The 18,060-nt window shown below is 39.8% G+C and overlaps 1 protein-coding gene across 1 annotated transcript in view; it reads right to left on the bottom strand.

Annotated features, from left to right (window-relative positions):
- Positions 1-18,060, bottom strand: part of EAF1 (ELL associated factor 1) — a 22,482-nt gene continuing 4,422 nt past the window's right edge. Inside the window, exons 3-6 of the mRNA XM_075083365.1 lie at positions 15,197-15,333; positions 12,446-12,612; positions 5,552-5,782; positions 1-3,465 (exon numbers count right to left, since the gene is read on the bottom strand). Coding sequence (XP_074939466.1) covers positions 3,419-3,465; positions 5,552-5,782; positions 12,446-12,612; positions 15,197-15,333 — 582 coding nt within the window. The 3' untranslated portion in view covers positions 1-3,418. The remainder of the gene's footprint in view (positions 3,466-5,551; positions 5,783-12,445; positions 12,613-15,196; positions 15,334-18,060) is intronic.

Raw genomic sequence — 18,060 nt, forward strand, 5'->3', positions numbered from 1 at the left:
TTTTTGAAACAAAACCTTTTTATTTAAAAAAATTAGTAACTATAGTTGGAATTATGACAATTTAATTGAATCAATTTAAATCATTATTGACTATTACTTCTAGAGCAATTCTAATTATGGGAGAAGTCATAAGCGGGCCATGTTTGCTGCTGAAGCAAAGTCAAACCACTGAAATGGATGAAGTCCCTGGACAGAAGAAACCATCAGAAACCAAAGCTGTCTTGAACTGCTAACCTCTCCACAGCCAACAGGCAGCTCTCCCGTGAAACTTAGTTTCAGTTCATTCAGATGATTGCATTCCATGCACACTGTTAATTCACATTTAAACTAACTGGCACAGAAAAGATGTTCCTACTTTGTGTGGAAAAAGTAGCGTAAGGTGGTAAGGCCCGCTAGTGCTAAAATCCTGCAGGATTAGAACCTACCAAGAATAATCAGGAATACTTTGTTTCATTACTAGGTTTAATCAAAACATATTTTAGTCAACTTATTTCTCCAGGATGTTAAAGATATTGCCAACTAATTAAAAGAATTCTAAATAACTGCTTTTCTGCAAGTAATTTGAATTCCAATTTCCATCTGAATAAAACTTGCCACAAATCATGAACAAATGAGCAACCATCTAATAGGAACAGATAGACAGCTTTTACTATTTTTTAATATATGAAACATAAAATTTTTAAGAGCCCCAATCAAAATGTCAGGTCGGCAACGGCTTTAAAACACACTCACACATATTTAGAAAAAGGAAAACAAGTGGCAGCCACCCTTTCTGATCTTACAAATCGCCTACTGAAGTCTCCACATGGTTCACCCTCACGAACCATGTGCCACATACCTGTGAGAGCTGTGGGAAAGGCGGAGATCCCAGTGAGCTGCTGTGGCAGGAGGTGCTGGGAGCAGCTCAGGACACAGTGGCAGGGAGGGGACGGGCTGGTCACAGGCACATAGGGACTGTCCTGCTTACACCCACGAGTGGGCTGCGGGCCATGGTGTTACTCACCAGCCCCGTGGGCAGCCAGGTGCTGTAGTCTGGGCGTGGGATGTGCAGCCAAACAGCTCACGAACAACAGGTTGGCCACCCTCGATACGACACATCTTTAGGTGGCACATAAGGGTGGCCAAACGTGGTTTAAAAGCTGTACGTAATTGTGTGAAAAAATGTTGATTTCATTATGAACAGAGAGGGGAAGAAATCTTTGAGGGAGGGATAGTAGGGAAACGTGACCTAGCGTACAAATACAAAACAAGGCAGAAATTGATTATCTGAATGAAGCTTTCCCACTTGCTGATCTAAGCCATAATTAAATTCGCGATTCAAATCAATATAGCCTGGTGTTATCTTACCCTCTTAAGTTTCATATATTTTATTTACACATAATTAGTAAACTTCCTATGACATGTCCTGGATTTTAGAATGCATCAGCAGCAGTGAACGGTAAGCAACGAAAATGCTGCACTGCTGCTTTTCCATTTAAGCGCAAATAATGTCAACAGAACTCAGGAATAAGCCCCAGTAATGGCGAAACGACATCAGAAAAATATCTCCCTGCTTATTCAAATCTTAAGCTGGGGAGAAGTCAGGAGCAGTATTAGCATTAATTAGACTGCCAACTACCATGCAGATCTCCTGCACCACAGTGTAAAATCCCAAATTGGTACAAGCTTGTTAGAACAGAGCACTTTTACTGCTGGAGGAGGAACAGGCTAAAAAAAAAAAAAAAAAAAAAGAGAGAAAAAAAGGAGAGCAATTGTGGCTTTACATCAAGTATATTTCATAATTGTCTGTTAAAATATGCACCCACATCATAAAACACTTTTAAAAAACCAAGTATTTTTAAATGTATGTACAATAATGCAAAAATATGCCTAAATATGTATCTAATGCAAAAAAATAAACCATTTAATAAAATATCCCTTCAAATGTCCCCTTGCTCTTCAACACCTTAAAAAAAAGGAAAGAGCTCAGTAAACAAACAGGAGTTACAACACAAATGAACTGACAGACAAAAGCAGTGCAAAGCAGACACTTAAGACTGGAGAGCCATCCAATTCAGCTTCCTATTCCCCTGGATTACACCAGACTACAGTGCCACGTGTCCTATGCCAGTTAAATTTCCTTTTTAAAAAGTCAGCCTGGTGTCCAAGCTGTAAGAGGTTGCCTGTGGCACTCATTTTCCATGCAAACAAAAAAGAGTTAATGATAATCCAAATAAGCACCCTTTAAACCCCCTTAAACAGGGGTGAATTTCACCCTAGGCAAATATTTAACGTTCTGTATAATCCTGTCAAGCACAGAGATCCCATCCAACAAACAGTATGGCCTAAAGTCTACCTGGACAACTGTGGTGGGAGAGAGACTTCTGCTGTTTCCCAATTGTTTAGTCATCTCTTCTTTCCGCTTTCTCTAGGAAACTGCAAACAGGGCTCTGGTTTTCCAATATCAACAAGTCCAATATCTTGTATTTGTGACATTGCAATTACACTAGTAATCAGGCTCCTAAATATTTCTGAAGACTAGGTCTGAATGTCTGAGTTAAATGAGACACTGCAGTTGCACAAGAAAATGCTGATCTGGTTCCTATTTGAATGTGCTCAGGTGACTGACGCCTACCCTTTATCTTGCTAGAGTAACTACCCTCAGAGTACAGTTGGCTGCATGTGAAACACAGCTCTCTTTGCAAAAGCAACCTGAAGAGGTTTCAGTATTGCTTCCTATAAGAAAGGTGGCAGGAACTGAAGGTCTGTTTAAAAAACCTGCTTATAAGGCACTGGTGCAGCAAGGTTTGTGACGAACATGGTTTTATGATTTCTTTTTTCCAACTGTTTAAAAGTAAGTCCATTAAATCAACCATAAATACCAATAAAAAGACATTAGAAAAGTCCCAAACCAAAGAAATCAATTTCCCATTGAAACTTAATTTATGACAGTCACACTTCAGTGCACACACTAGCTCCTGTATGGTTTGTTTTTGCTTTTGTGTGTTTTTGTTTGTGGTTTTTGTTTTTTTTTTTAAACACTCATTGTTGGCTCATGCTCACCCTATTTACAAAAGTCCCCCCTGCAAAGTCATGATAGGCTGAATATCTTCTACAAAAAAGAAATTTTCAGATGACATCATAAAGTTACACGTTAAACTTACAGATGATGGACAGGAACATAGGAACATATTGGCTTACCCACTGTACATATCTATTTAAAGCTTTAAAAGAATAAGAATATACACAAAATATACACTTATTTCACAAAGTAAAACAGCCCTCAACATCTGCTATTTTGTAGGGCTATGTGTTTCCTCTATTAAAATTCCACACATGGAACTATCACTGTGCTAGCTCCTCTTCGTAAGCAACAGGATCACTTCAAGGTAAATTAGTTCTTCATGTATATGTAATAGAAACAGCAAAAGCTCAGCCTCTAGTCATCACTGTCGCTCCCAGACTCACTCAACTGCAAGTCATTTCCTACGGAAAACAAAAACCAACAAAACACAACAAGTGGGTAGGCATTAATTCACATTTCATGGCAATCAAACCAAAGAACAGTCACATTTACACTGGAAGATTTAAATAAGAATAACACAAGAAATGAATGCAAACATCAAGCTGTCATTTCATGGAACAGCTCCCCATGCCCAAGAACATTAAGAGCTGCATGGGGCTAATATATAGTCGGATCCAGGCCAAACCAAGCGTCCTTGGCTCCACAGCCACCAAAGTTGCTCCCTGGTGGGAGGACAGCACTCACACACTAGCAGCTGCAGAAGGCATTCCACAGCTTCCACCCAGCCAAGCTCCCGTATATGGCTCCAGGCGTTAGGGAACTCCCTGGCTTTCTCAGCCCTTTTAAAAATAGATTTTTGTTTGTTTGTTTGTTTTAAGGCCATTCCGGTAGCCAAGGCAAGGCGTGTCACTAAACCAAAAGGAACGTTAAAGCCATTGCAAGTCAAGGCTATCACTCAAGGCTATCGGCTGAACTAAGCTGACACATGCTGTGATGGTGAAAGCTCCCCTCCGAAGTGCAAAGAGAGATCAGACAAAAGGAGGCCAGGATATGGATGAAACCTAGAGTCTCAGACCCTGTTTTGCAGAGCACTTGTGATTTGGTGAGGTGGAGGGGACAAAAGGGGGAAAGAATCATGCTTATATTCTGGTAACTCAACCTAGCTCTTCAAGCATTCTCCCGTGGCCCTGTCGAACAGCTGCAGAGTAGCTATGCAACGGCTATGCCCTGGCTTTCTTCATCTCCTCTCCCCTTTTATGAAACAGGAACCTGGGTTAGGGGTAATTCTCCCCATGTAGATGGTCACCAGTGACTTGAATGCTCAAGGATATATTAATCCTTGGCAAAAGGATTTTAAATCAAAAGGCAAAAATCGTTGCCTGAAAAAAAGGAGCTACCCTAGAAGTTCCCAAATTCTCTTGGAGTCAGAGGCTTCTTGACATTCAATGACCTATGCAGTATTGTTGTCACGGCCCAGGAGAAGTAGGGAAGAGGCAGCTCACAACCAGAAACAGAGAAATGGAAAGAGTCCTACTGACTTTGAACTTTGGATTTCACTTAGACATGTATTACTGACAGAAAGACTGACAGGCCTCTCCAGTTTTCCGGCAGGACAACTTTTCAGTGTTGTCTGTATAATATACTTGTCTTCTCAAAGCTGGAAGCCCTATACTTATCTGTATTTAAACTCCACCGGTTCCCCATGTGTGGGTGCCAAGAGATGTATGCAAACATGCCTCAGGAGGAATTAAGAACAATTTATAATAACCAAGTTCTAGTTTCTTGTAAATGCAATATTTTAACTCCACTGAGCTACAATATACCTGATCTAGCATAAGGAAAAAGCAACACAGATGTACACCATCTACCCAGAGAGAGTCTTATGTGACAAAACTATGTTTTAAAAACATTTTTTACACTTTTTAAAAGGCGGAGTGAGTTTGTACTGATTCAATGTTTGCAAATGCCATAGCTGTAATATTTTAACCAAATACAATACACTTGAAATTTTTCTTCAGAATGTGATATTTGTGAAAATGCAGCTGAGACCAACATAGTATAAATACTCTGACAAAGCAATACAGCTAATAATGAAGACCACAGAGACTGTGCATTTATGACCACAGGACAGCCTTGTGCCACTCACAATTTTTTACAGACCTTTAACTGACACGTGACAACCCCACTATTAATGTCTAATCTGTGTTTTCACATTAAAACAATTCCCATCCTCTGGTGCACCAAATCCTCCCACACTGATGCTTTTCTACCCATCATTCCACCTGGAGGCTTGAATCAAAGCTTAGCACAGCCAGTGGGGGCCATTGCACTGATGCCCACAGGCTCTAGACCAAACTGAAGCAACCTCCACACTTTCAGGCAGGTCTCGTCCCTACGTTCAAAAAACCTGCCTGCATATTTCAGCCAGTGCAACTCCCTGGGATTACTATTTGGCGAACTGCACTTCATGGAGTTAGCCCAATGTGCTAAGAAAATGAGTGGTCTCAAGCAGCTTCCCACAGCGATAAGACACAAGCCTTTACTTACGGAGAGTGTTCATGAGCTGATTGCTTCCTTGTGGCCTGCTGGTGCCGTTAGCAACAGCATTCCTGTTGTTATACTGCTGGTGCGGTGGCTGGGAAGGGGAAACATGTGCCGGCTCTTCCCCCTCACTGCTGGAGCTTTCATCTTCACTCCCAGATGAGCTTTCTGAATCCGATGAGCTGCTTCCACTGCTGCTGCTCATCTGCTCAATAATTTCAACCTCTGCTCTCAGCTCTGAAATAAAAGGACATTCCTCTGGTTGAAATCATAAACAGGGCCCCATGGAATTTTGGAAAAGAATGTGAAAATGCAATAGTTTTGTCAAGTATAATTTATCACATCAAAATATCTCACATGAAAGAGAGAGACAGGAAGGAAAACCAAAAAATTCTGAAAAATTTTTACTTTGTTGTTGTAGCTAAATTTAAAGAAGCAACAGCATCAGTTAGTATCATAAAACCTTCACTTCCACTATTATTACTTATGTACTTTACACTCCTGAAAGCACTTCCTGCTTCATTATTTTTGACAGGTTATATGCTCTACATACAAAATAAGTACGTTTCATGATTGAGTTTTACAGGCCAACAGCCAGCCCACTTTTAAAAAAGCATCTTAATGTGGAAGAATCTAAATTGCTAGATGTCAGTGACATTTAGGCTTCTGGAAAACACAAAAAGAGGGCAGGGGGACATTGCCGCACGATCACAACAGAAACTGCCTTGACTTCAGATAGTGTATGAAACTGCTTCAGTGCAAAGTCACACATCTCATTTTAAACAAACTTCAGAAGCAGATGGATGACATCAGGGAACTTTGCAGTGGGGCAGATGAGAATAGATGAAAATATTCACACGTTGAGGAGTGGTAATCATACCTTAACCTGCAACAGAGCTTACAAGTAGCCAGGAAAATACAGAGACTACTCTGAAACTGGGAAGTTATTCAAGTCAGACACACCCCACTTCAGGGTTTCCAGTGCAAAGAAACACTGGAATACTATGACAGCACCACAACAGCCACATCAGCAACAGCTAGTGTTGGCTGAACAATTGGTTACTAACCAGCTATTAAGGTAAGTCACCCCAAATCACACCATATTGTTAAATTTGTCATAAGTGGCCTAAACACTATTAAAGGACAATTCTTTCATATCCACCCACAAAGTTGAGTATCTAATGACTTGGTTCACCTAGGCAGGCTCCCATGAGAACAATATTCACGCATATGTTAAGCATAGGGTGTGAAACCCTCAAAATTTAGGCTTTTGCTGCGCTAGCAGCTCTATACCCACAGGGTGAGAACTCAAGTCTTCTCAGTTCAGCCCTGGAGAAGTCACAGGCGAAAGGGACAATAATGAAAGACAGGAAAGATGAGGTATTATCGTCTCTACCTGACAAATGGAGAACTGATAGCAGGAGTAATTCATCTTAGGTCAGATGTGTGTCAGAGTGAGATGAATACCAGCTCCTCAGCTGGGGACATCCTTCCTGTGTATGGCATAGCCAGATCATGTAAAATTAGTCTTTACGTAGAAATGGCACAATTTTAATGCTTCTTATCTTCAGCCTCTGCAGGAGTAAGTCTGAGAAACTGGAACTCTTCCCTTTTTTAATAAGACCCATTTTCCTTAGGCTGCTTAACACTACAGAGTAACAGCTATGTTTTCAGCCTCCACATTGTTTGCTGGAGAGAGTTCTTCTAGCTCAGCATGTATTGGTTTGAGAAATCAGTTTTCTTTTGCTGTTTTAAAAACTGCTATTTTTCAATTTCAAAGTTCAGAGCTCAATTTCAAATGCTAGTTATATTGAATCAGAGGCAAGAAAGGCATATTGAAAGGGAACAACCATAAGACTAACTCCAGCTGGGTATTTAAGGACAGTGGTGGTATTCCTCCAACTTACTTCCTAAATCCAGATCCCTGACTAGACCACCTGTGTTCTCTGTACTTTATTAGTATGCTAGGTAAAACTTACTCTTTCATCTTGAAGACACAGCATAAGAGACCATTGGAAGAGGGAGGAAGAATATACGATCAGGGCAACAGAAGATATTAGTTTATACTGTAATATCTTCCCCCTTATTCCCTCCCAACACAGTCTTGCAGGCTTTAAAAATCCACTCACACCTGGAGAATGATACATGGACAAATAAGCGCTTGTAAGTCACTGTTCTGAGCCTACCCATGTTGAGGATTTGAAATTGTAAATGTTTCCTGTGTTCAAGGCTAAGAAATTCATAAGGGAAAAGCTAAAGGAAAGGTAAACAGGAATAAGGGTACTTCCCCTTTAAAATGGCCAGATTTATTTTTCTCCCTAGCTTAATGATGTAAAATTGCCACATACTTCTAGTAATGGAGTTGTTAGTGGTAAGCTACAGTGATGAAAATAATACATTGTTAGAATATCCTGGATTGTAGGTAGCACCATCACCTACAGACCACAGTCCATATTGCAAAAAGAATAAATGAGTCTAATAAAAGGACAAGTGTCCCAGAATTATACATGTATGCTTACAGAACTAGAGAGTGTCTGGCTAAAATGGAGGACTAGTGGCACACGGGCTGAAAAGAACACAGCAGCCCAGAAAGCAGCATATAAAACAGTGTGAAGAAGGTGAAGCAATCTAAGAGGCATTGGCACTGAAAGGGAGAAGACGCAACAAGAAATGCACTCCAGAGAACTAGGGGAAAAAAAAATCTAAATAAGAAATTTTAACTCGATATAGTAGGCGAGGAGATAACTGAAGGAAGGAAGTGATGCAGCCTGACAAATGGGAAAGGAAGATCAGCCTGGCTAATTTTAAACAGAATTAGAGATTACTGTCAGATTGAAAAGTGAGGGCTTTCTGCTGGGGAAGCAGAAAACTAAGAGCCCATAAAACAGGCTTGATTATGAGGAGGGTAAGGGAGAATGCCTTGGAAGAAGTGGTAAGGCCCACTACGCTGAGTACAGGCAGGAAAAGCAAAACAGTGCCAATATCACAAGCTTCAAGGACTGGGAAGTTAAGGGTGTTATCAGTGACAGTGGTCACTGATGGAAACTTGGTCTGAGCCTATCCTTTAGTCAACTTTTGCCTCACAGCTTGTCAGCTTCCCCTTAGGTCTCTCTTGTCTCTTAATCCCTTGAGCCCAGAATTCTAAACATCTCATCTGCGCAGCTGAGAAAAGAGTAAGTTTTCACTACTGTTATGGTGGCTGCTGCATCGCTAAAAGTCTGTCAGGCACAACTCCAGCAGGACCACTAGGAAGTCTATTCAAAACCCTCTTGTGTCACACTGTCAAAGATGGTGGCTAAGCCAATGATGACACCAAAGCCTTGTAGGAAAAACACATCTGCTTTAAAATCGTCCAGTTTTGCATTTTCCTATCTGTCCATTATGTTTAGTGCAGTTTTAAGTACTGAAGCCTCAGTTAAACATTTCCTTACGTTGCCTCCAATTAAGAGAGTTGTGTGTATGTGTACATTTATACCAAGCTGAACAATGAAAGAGTCAGACCTTTCCCAGATCTTTTTGTGCCATAAGATCAAACACCTCATGTTGATGCACCTTTAAGGTTTAAAAGATGACAAGAGTTAGGACATGCAGCAGTTACTTTTAAAAAAAGCTTTCCACAGAGTACAGTTTTGAACACTTGCCGTAATTGAGTCTACATCATCTGAATAGGCTGACATTGCTAGGGGAACCTTAACTTTTGTACATTTCATGTTACAACTGTAGGCTTTCTTTCAAGAAAACAAAACTGCTTACTGTTTTACACTGGCAGTCAATGCAGATTTTAGATTAAAAAAAATCAAGGTCAGAAATCATTATACAAACAGAACAGTCTTTCTCAACAGGGCTGTCTTCTGTATATATTCAGTATCAAATACCCTAATTTCTTTCCAAAATCATGTCTAAGGGTATTTACTCCTCTCAATTCCAAGAGGCTGTGCAGAATTTTAAGCTAAAGCCCTAACCTTGGGCTGCAAGAATACCAAGGACTTCTGGAAATAAAGTCATTCAGCTTTAGCAAGGATAAGGCTATATGCCTATAGCAGAATGCTTACTGTTAGTAATGGTATGCAAGGTGGAGAGAAATCAGCTTGATACCAGCATTTTGAGCACGCGCAGATGGCAGCTAGAAGAGGCAGTATTTTACACTGAAGTGCAAAACATTGGATTGAGGTCTTCTTGAGAGACAAGCACAGTGCCATAGCATAATCCTTACACACTAAAATGGCACTTTAGGTAAACAAGTTCTGCTCAGATTTTTAAGCACTGAGTTTACAGCCTCCAAACCAGAAATATGTTCCTGTGGTTTTTTTTCAAGTACGGCATGCTGTAATTATGTCAGTGTTATTGAAAACATTTTTGTTGTGGTCAAATATGTCTGATAAATGCTGATTATTTCATGCACATAAATGGCCGTATTGTGGTATATCTGTGCAAATGCTCACCGCTTAATGAAATGTTATCAGATGTAACCAAGTATTCAAAAGAAGCTCTTACCCTCTCTTTTGCTCCCTTCAGGCAGGAGGACAATATAAAAGCTTTCAGGGGAAAAAGATTCCTCTGGTGCAGGACCCTAGACACAGCCTCCCAAAGGCCTCTCTGCATGAAGGAAAGGACTGGTTCAACTCCCACATGCTCTGACTCTGCCCTCAGGCACTGTTGTTAGAACAGCTGTGTAATGGGACAGACCTACCTGAAAGTTCATTTCCCAGCTCATCTCTAAGGGGAGCTATGGGAATGCACAGCTGAGGGTGGGAAGCAGAAACCTGCACTGAGGTTACCTTATAACTACTGTTAAAGATCACAAAGGCTGTGTGCCTTACCACACCCTTAAGTAGGGCATACCAGGAGCAAGAGAGTGTCATAATGCCAGAGACCCTTTCAACCACCTCCTCTGGGGATTGTAAATTCCATGCTATGTTCGTTAAAGAAAGAAACACAGAATTTCAGCTTTATGTTTATCTTTCTTTTGTACAAAGGAGGTACTTCACCCAAAAGGAAAGCTGCTGCTTGAATGGAAGGACCACAGTCTCTCCAGAACTTACAAGTCTTTTTTAATAAAAAGACACATTAAGGGAAGATAACAGGACTGAAGACTACCTCATAGCTTTTACAGTTAAGTTTTATTCATTATTTTTGTTGTAGAATGGTGCCATTTTAATTCTACCTTTCCCAGGTAGGTTCTTATAATGTAAATGGTTTAGTAATGCTGACACTCTAGATAATCAGTGCTGGAAAAAAGTTATACTGTAAGCAAAAAAACCACCTGCCCACGTATTTGCACACTTTTTTTGGGCCGTGAGTGACTCTCCCTACAAAACACCAACGTAAAGTCCTATTTTTAGCACAAGTCAGGTGTTCTTTTACTTGATTTTGGAAACTCTACAGGTTATTTACTTGGAGGTACTTTCCAGTAAAAGATGATCAGGTGCAAAAAAATTACTAGGACAGTTCTAAACAATGTGACTTATATTTTAGACCACTAGAAAATGGTCTTTGTAGAATTAATGTCACGCCAGACAAATGTAATTATTTTACTGTAGTGGGACCTTTACAAATTGCTGTATATATAGAAAAGAATGCCCCAATGGTTAAGTAACTTAAAACACACTACAAGAAAAGACACTTAAAATTTACAACTGATTCAATTTTTAAATTGATATATCACCTGTTTTCTTTCTCCTTACCTATTACACAGAAAATAAAAATGGCAATGCAGCTAAGGGAACTGTAGCTAACAGACTCTCAGACGTTGATTGTGTCTGCTGACCAGCGTCCAGGTATTGAAAATACTACTGCTGCGGAAGAGTGAGACCAGTCAGCACGTATGCAAACACACAGAGAGCTTAGCAGTAAAAATGTCACCTAGTGATTACCATGAACTGAAAAAAGACCTTGCTAAGTAATTAACATAGTCTGGACAATTAGCACAGGCTAAGTCTACAGGCAAAAATAGCTATATGGAACAGAGAAAAAAAGGGAAGGAAAAAGAGACCCAGAAAAAAAAAAATACCAGACAGAAAGAACAACTTTAAAATAAAATAATTGCATCTGGTGCCAGACAAGAAACACAAGAGAACCAAATACAAATTTAAAGTCTTCCTCATTCTGACTGTGTTATCCACAGCAAAACCAGATATCACACAAGCATGAAAGGAAGGACATGGGCGAAGAAAGCGCACCCTGCCCACCGCAAAACAGTGAGACAAAGTGTTGCTAGAGGAGAAGACTGAGTTGAGCCAGTCACCCTTTCAAAATACTTCAACAGAAGTATAGCAACGACATGGCAGATGTGAGCAAAGCTGCAGGGGAGTGACTGTGGTAAAGGGGAAGCTGCAGGGTTGTTCACTCTCTCTTCCCTCCCCTACTAGCACTATCTGGCACGGCACAAGCTCCAGGTCTTGTGATGGGAACACAGCCACCCAGCCCTTCCATCCCACTGGCAAATGGCTCCAACCTTACTCAGTGCAGGAATAACTTTCGTCCAAGTTACTTGATTGCATAACTAGATCTTGGACCATTAGCTTTTGTTGTTGTTGTTGTCGTTGCCTAAGACACCCATTCAACTCGTCTAGCACTCAGCTACAGGTTTCTGAATTCATGCTTATTTTGCCCTCTTTTCAGATCAGAGAAATAGTTTGGAAGAGAGAAAACTATCCAGAAAGAGGAAGTTCTCTCATGCCAGAGAAGACTGCAGTATAAATATCTATGCTGGCAGAGGAGAATAAATAATTCACTAAGATGCCTCAAAACAAGTTATAAAGATGACAAACCAGCTGCCAAGTACTATCTTTTAATCCCTGAACGTTCTAATGTTTTTATAAATTGCACAGTCATAGTTTGTATTATAAAGAAGACAGACAAAACGAACCAAAACTCCAGAAACTACAAACCCTTCTTTACCTCTCTTAATGTCATCCAGCTGAGGCTCAGGCGAAGGATTATCTTTCAAAGGAGAAGTTTTAGGTCCAATTGCTGGCTTGGTTGGGGCTCTGAACTGTGATGGAGGCTGAGATGCTCGGGCAGACTGTTGTTCTATTCGGGCTTGGATCTTACTGCTACCCTCTGCTCTGAAAAAACAACCAGAGACATCCAGTGGTACTGTGCAACTATGTTCAGCTTTTTCAATATCCTTGTACTAATGCATCACCTGTGACTTCCTTCTGTACAGATGTCCACTTTGTTTTATAAACAGTGAATTAAAGCTTTCTGAATGCAACACTTGCTTTCAATAACAAATGAGCATATACAACTACACTGCAACACCCTTACAAAATGTATTTTCAAATCCAGATGTGGTTCAGTGGTGCCAAATTCTCTACTTGAAGAACAATGAAGGCTTTAATTTAGCAATTAATATTTGTAATTTTAGAAAGAATAAGCAATCATAATAATTTAAAGTAACTACTTGATAAAACAAATCCACTTGTAACAAAATCCTGCTTAAAACAATCACAGCAAAAGAAACAGTTTTCTCACTTGCAATTAAATCATCTCAAGCTGAACTCTCTTAGAGGTCAACTCCACTAGAGCAATCATTCTTACTGCTAAACACAGCATGCAAGCATTTAATTCCTTTTTTTCATTCATTTGCTATTATCTCTTAGAAGTAGTTTAAGACATTTCCTTAGTGGGAAATAGTCTCCAGAATAGCGCTATACCCAGATGTTCCATTCAAATTGGTATTTCTTCCTTTTACTGAATCAACGATGTGACTGAGACTGTAGGACAGTCACTATCCTTGGCAGAAAAAAAACCCCAAACCAAAATAATAATTCAGGTCCCTCTATGGTACACCATAATAAGGTTAAAGCATGCAGTGTATTTATTGCATACACCAAAGCCCTTGTGGGTATGGCTTTAAGTAGCACAGAAGCAGCTTATGTGATATTAGTGCTCAGTTTTGGTTTTAGGACAGTCCCAGCTCAGCAGTATGACACTTTGTTCCTGTGAGCTAATCCCACTGAGAAACAAGTTAAACTAGCCCATGCACATCTTCCTGGGACTTCACCTAAACCACTTCTGGTATCTAGCGCGTTTAGCACTAACTCAGGTATCTCCGTGTCTCATTGAATTGTAGATGCAACCTCAAAAATTAAGCACAGAACCACCTCTTCATTCATTACTGAAATGCAGCTGTTAGATACTGCATTAACGTGGCTTACACAGTCATTTACAATAGAAGTGAGGATTTGGGAATACACTCACTGTATCAAGTGAAAGGTAAAGGCAAGACTGTTTCCAGTATTAATTATGCTCTTGGAACTATAAAAGGTTTTATGTAGAATAAGTGCAATTACCTCCCCCCACTCCTTGAGCATCATCAGGATGTTAACACTAAAAACTCTGCGCTCACAGAGTGTCAACAGGCCGTTAAAGATCAAAGTATCCATCAAAAAAAAAAAGGACACTTCTGATCTAGAAAACTGAATGACTTTTCAAAGCACTATTCCTCAAAACAGGGATCCCCTGTTTTTCACTCCCTGCCTCTGCTTGAGAAAAGTTGAAATATTTTTCACCCCACCAGAGCCAAAACTGAGTGGCTCCAAACACCTCACTGAACCCAAGCTCTCCTGCCCTTTTTGCTCCTTTCTGACTTAACCTTCATCTGGACAAAGTCCAGCAGAACTTAAATAGGAAATTCAAATCTGATCTATGACGTGCTCATATCCACTGGACAAGACGAATGCCACATGGATGAGTTTTCACATCAGTGATTCAGCAGAGTGTTACAGTCCATTTACCTTGAACTCAAGGTGTTCTTGGCAAACTTCCAGCCAACTGCTGATGAGCTGCAAACCACATTTCTAGCAGTTTTAGCAGCTAAAAGTTCTACGCTGCAATGAAGTGTTGGTTTTGCATTTTTGTTTGAGTTTTTTTTAATGTAAAACTTGTAAAATTATTTAAGACCTGCTTCTTCATGAGGCATTTGAATAACTGCTTTCTCTCTAGATCTCGATAACCTGTGGTCCAGTGAGGCTGAAAGAACATGATCCAGAAACTTCAAATACTTGCAGAGCAGCAAGACTACTAAAAACATTCCAGCTGCACACTTTGTAGCATTTGTGCAGTGAAGTAAAAATTCTGGGTCAGAGAGGATTTCTGGCCTCAGCAATTCTTCTAGGCAAAAACCTCGTAACCATTATTTCTACAGTTCCCCCCGCTGCTAGAGGCTTTAGACTTGTGTTCCACTTTATATGTCACTGATCCAATACAGGGATGAATGTTTCTTGTTCCCTACGAGTGTATTATTAAAGCATCATGACTCCCACAGGAAGCTGCAGGGAACAAACCTAGAAAGTCCAACAATCCTCTTGACAGCCTAATACTTCCATGGTCTTTTTCAGCTAACTAGAGATTCCCGAAACACATTCCATCCCTCAGCCAGCTTCCAAAGCTTCAACTCATTAGAGGTGTTTCATTGCAAACTATAATTATGTCCTTTCAGCAGTAGAGAATTTACAAATTCTTTACTTGGATTCACAACCCTATCTGCATTTTTAGGCAAGATAATTCGCCATGTAAAGCCCATAAGGCTTAGTAATTAAACATCACTACAAAATAAAAGAAAACTGAGTTCTGGTTCAAAAGACAGTATGAGGAACAAACTTCAGCAAGAATTAATCCTATCAACTGCCCTGTCCCCAGCTTTACCTTGTTTTCTTGACTTGAATGCTGCTACTGAGTTTTTCCAGCATATATTCCCCAGTGTCATGATTGATAATAAGCACACAGTCCTTCTGATATGGCCTTTTATTTCCTTTAAACACAGTCATTGGTGGAGTTGAGCCCTGTATCAAAGAAACAGCACACATTTGTTTGGTCATATTCCCTTACCCAAAAGTTTATAAACACTACAAGAAATGAACGTATGTACTGTTCTGACCAAAAGGCTAAGCAGTTAATACTCAGTTCCTACAGAAAATGTTCATTCATGAAAAGGGAAAAATACAGTTATATGCAGTAGATCAGACGTTTCCTCATAGCAATATTATGCCTTTCATCATTTTAAGTGTCTCTGCAGTGACAAAACATCCTCTCCATGGTTGCCATTATTTACAGTTCTCATTCCCAAAATGGTAACATAACTAAATTTGCATAGCTACCCCTGACAAGTCTCAGAAATCTTCTTGACATTTCTGCTCTGGAAATCTTGGGTTTGGATAAGAAATAAAGTTCTAATTATTTGTGTAGCAGAACTGTTGCCTAAAGAAATACGTGATCAATTGAAAAATAATGTAAACTGCTTTGTATTTAATGTGTGTATATATAAAAAAGGCAGTATTTTCATAGTGGATTACAAGCAACTGTCGCAAACTATGTAAGAACAGCTGCCTTCTTCAAAGTCAGATTAGCATGTAGATGCCATGCAATTATAGCGAGATGTCTTCTCAAAAGCAAATGGGGTATTTTGATGCCTTCCAGAAAGTCCACACAATGCTGCATAGAGCCATAAAAGTCTAATGGCTTAGACTGAAAAGCAATAAAGACAAACTCCTGTGGTGGTGCACACTGGCTAACTGATACTGCTGCAATTATGCTCAGCTGTACTGCATCCATGCACAGGCTGGCTCATACACCTGGTTTTGCGTTTACACGAGGCAGAATCTACGGTCTATCTGCACACAGCAGAATGGACACATACCTGGCCGTGTCAAAAAAGGACATGTTACTCGAAGGGGATATACAGAGATATGTTCTCAGCTATGAAACCTTCTCAGACTTCTCTGTAACGCATAGCTACTGTATAAAATAATTTTTTTTAAAAAAAAGTTTACTCTTGTGCACCTTTGCACATGCCGTACAAAAGCAACCAAAATCAGGGACAAAAAGAAAAAACACACTCTTCTACACTTTATTCCGAGTAGCAAAAATGAACAATCATATTTTAAGTTCTCAGAATGTAATTCCTAGTCTCCATATTGCTAATAAATAGAATACATTTGAATTTAAAATGGCTTTGGTACAGCAAGGGTGAAAAATCTGAAATCCCAACAAAGATACAGTAAGAGATACAGGTATGATTCAGAAAAGATGTCTCAAGAAAGTCTAGTCTTCAAAGGCATGTTATGTTTTTATCATTCCTATATTTAAGAGAGGAAAGCAACATTTAAGAGAATAAAAAGCAAGCTGAAAGTCAAATCCTGCTCACTGTTGACAGCTAAGTCAGGAAACTTAAAATGTGCAAATTTAAGGAAAATTGATCAAAGTTTCTTGGTTATCATTCTGCTGTCCAGAAGTCTCCTAACTCAGCAAAGACTGTGACTGTGGCTAAAACAATAAGCAGAAATGGAACCCTGCTTAAGCAAATTAACAATCCCACCCTTCAATTTAAAATTAAATATTTAGGTTTTATGTTAATACCTAAATAACACTGGCTTACAGATTTTGCTGTTTACAGGATAGATGAAGCAGGTTTGGTGAAACAGATGACATTTAATCGATTTGTTTTCATGCGTGAGGGCTTTTTAACAAACAGAAATTCTTCACTTCCCCAACCCAAGACTGTTTATCAAATATTAAAGCCACTAAATCCACACGTAGAGGTAGTACTTCACTTTATCCAAACAGCAGGGACACCAAAGTATCTGCACTGAACAAATTCTCAGATGTCCTCAGAGACCAGGCAATTTCAAAAAACAACTTAGAATCTGAGTCCTACTCAGTTGTTGGGCAACAGGATCCAAGAAATTCAGCGAATCTTGTCAGGATGAAACAACCTCAAAACTTCTCACTCTTTTCCAGCATGCTCAGGGTTTCCCAGCTCTGCCTTTGAACTACATATGCACAGTGGCTGCATTCAGTGCAGCTAGCTGTCCAAGCCTCTGAAGCATACTATAAGCTTAAAACTGTTCATACTCATGGGAAGACAATGAAGTTAAACTCATCAGTATAGAGGTTCAGAAAGGGACAACAAGTGATGTTGTTCAACAAAAAATATGAATGAACAACGCTACTGCCACGCCATCCAAGAAGAATGCCACTGCTACTAATCATATTGTTACCTGCTCTCAAATAGCACTACCATGCTCATAATTTTTATAGACAAAAACTAGTATGCAACTTCCTGCAGCAGTAAAGGTGACCAAAGCCATATAAAAAAAAACAGGAGTGGGGGAAGCAGGCCAAAGCCTCATTCAGTGAGAATTACCACAGTGCCATCACCTACCAATTAAGAACACCAACATGCTAGAATAAACAACACCAAAAGGATCTGATACACGACTTCCAAACTGACTGAACCCCCCTGCAACCACCAAACCCATCAATGTCTGTGAATTCTGGTTTATTGGCTTGACACATAGCATTAACTTCAGCTAACAAACAAATCCAGTCCCAGTATGTAAGCACTTTCTTTTGTTTTGTAAGGAAACCACTGAACCTTCAATTACAAAACAGCTGCACCTATAAACAGTTTGGTCACTTGTTTTATTGCTGTTTGACCATCATCCTCACACAGTAGATCTTTATGGCATAATTTGAGGAGGAACTGCATGGGAAACCACTTCATTGCTGCT

This window comes from Phalacrocorax aristotelis, chromosome 2, assembly GCF_949628215.1.
Source record: "Phalacrocorax aristotelis chromosome 2, bGulAri2.1, whole genome shotgun sequence".
Taxonomy (NCBI): Eukaryota; Metazoa; Chordata; class Aves; order Suliformes; family Phalacrocoracidae; genus Phalacrocorax; species Phalacrocorax aristotelis.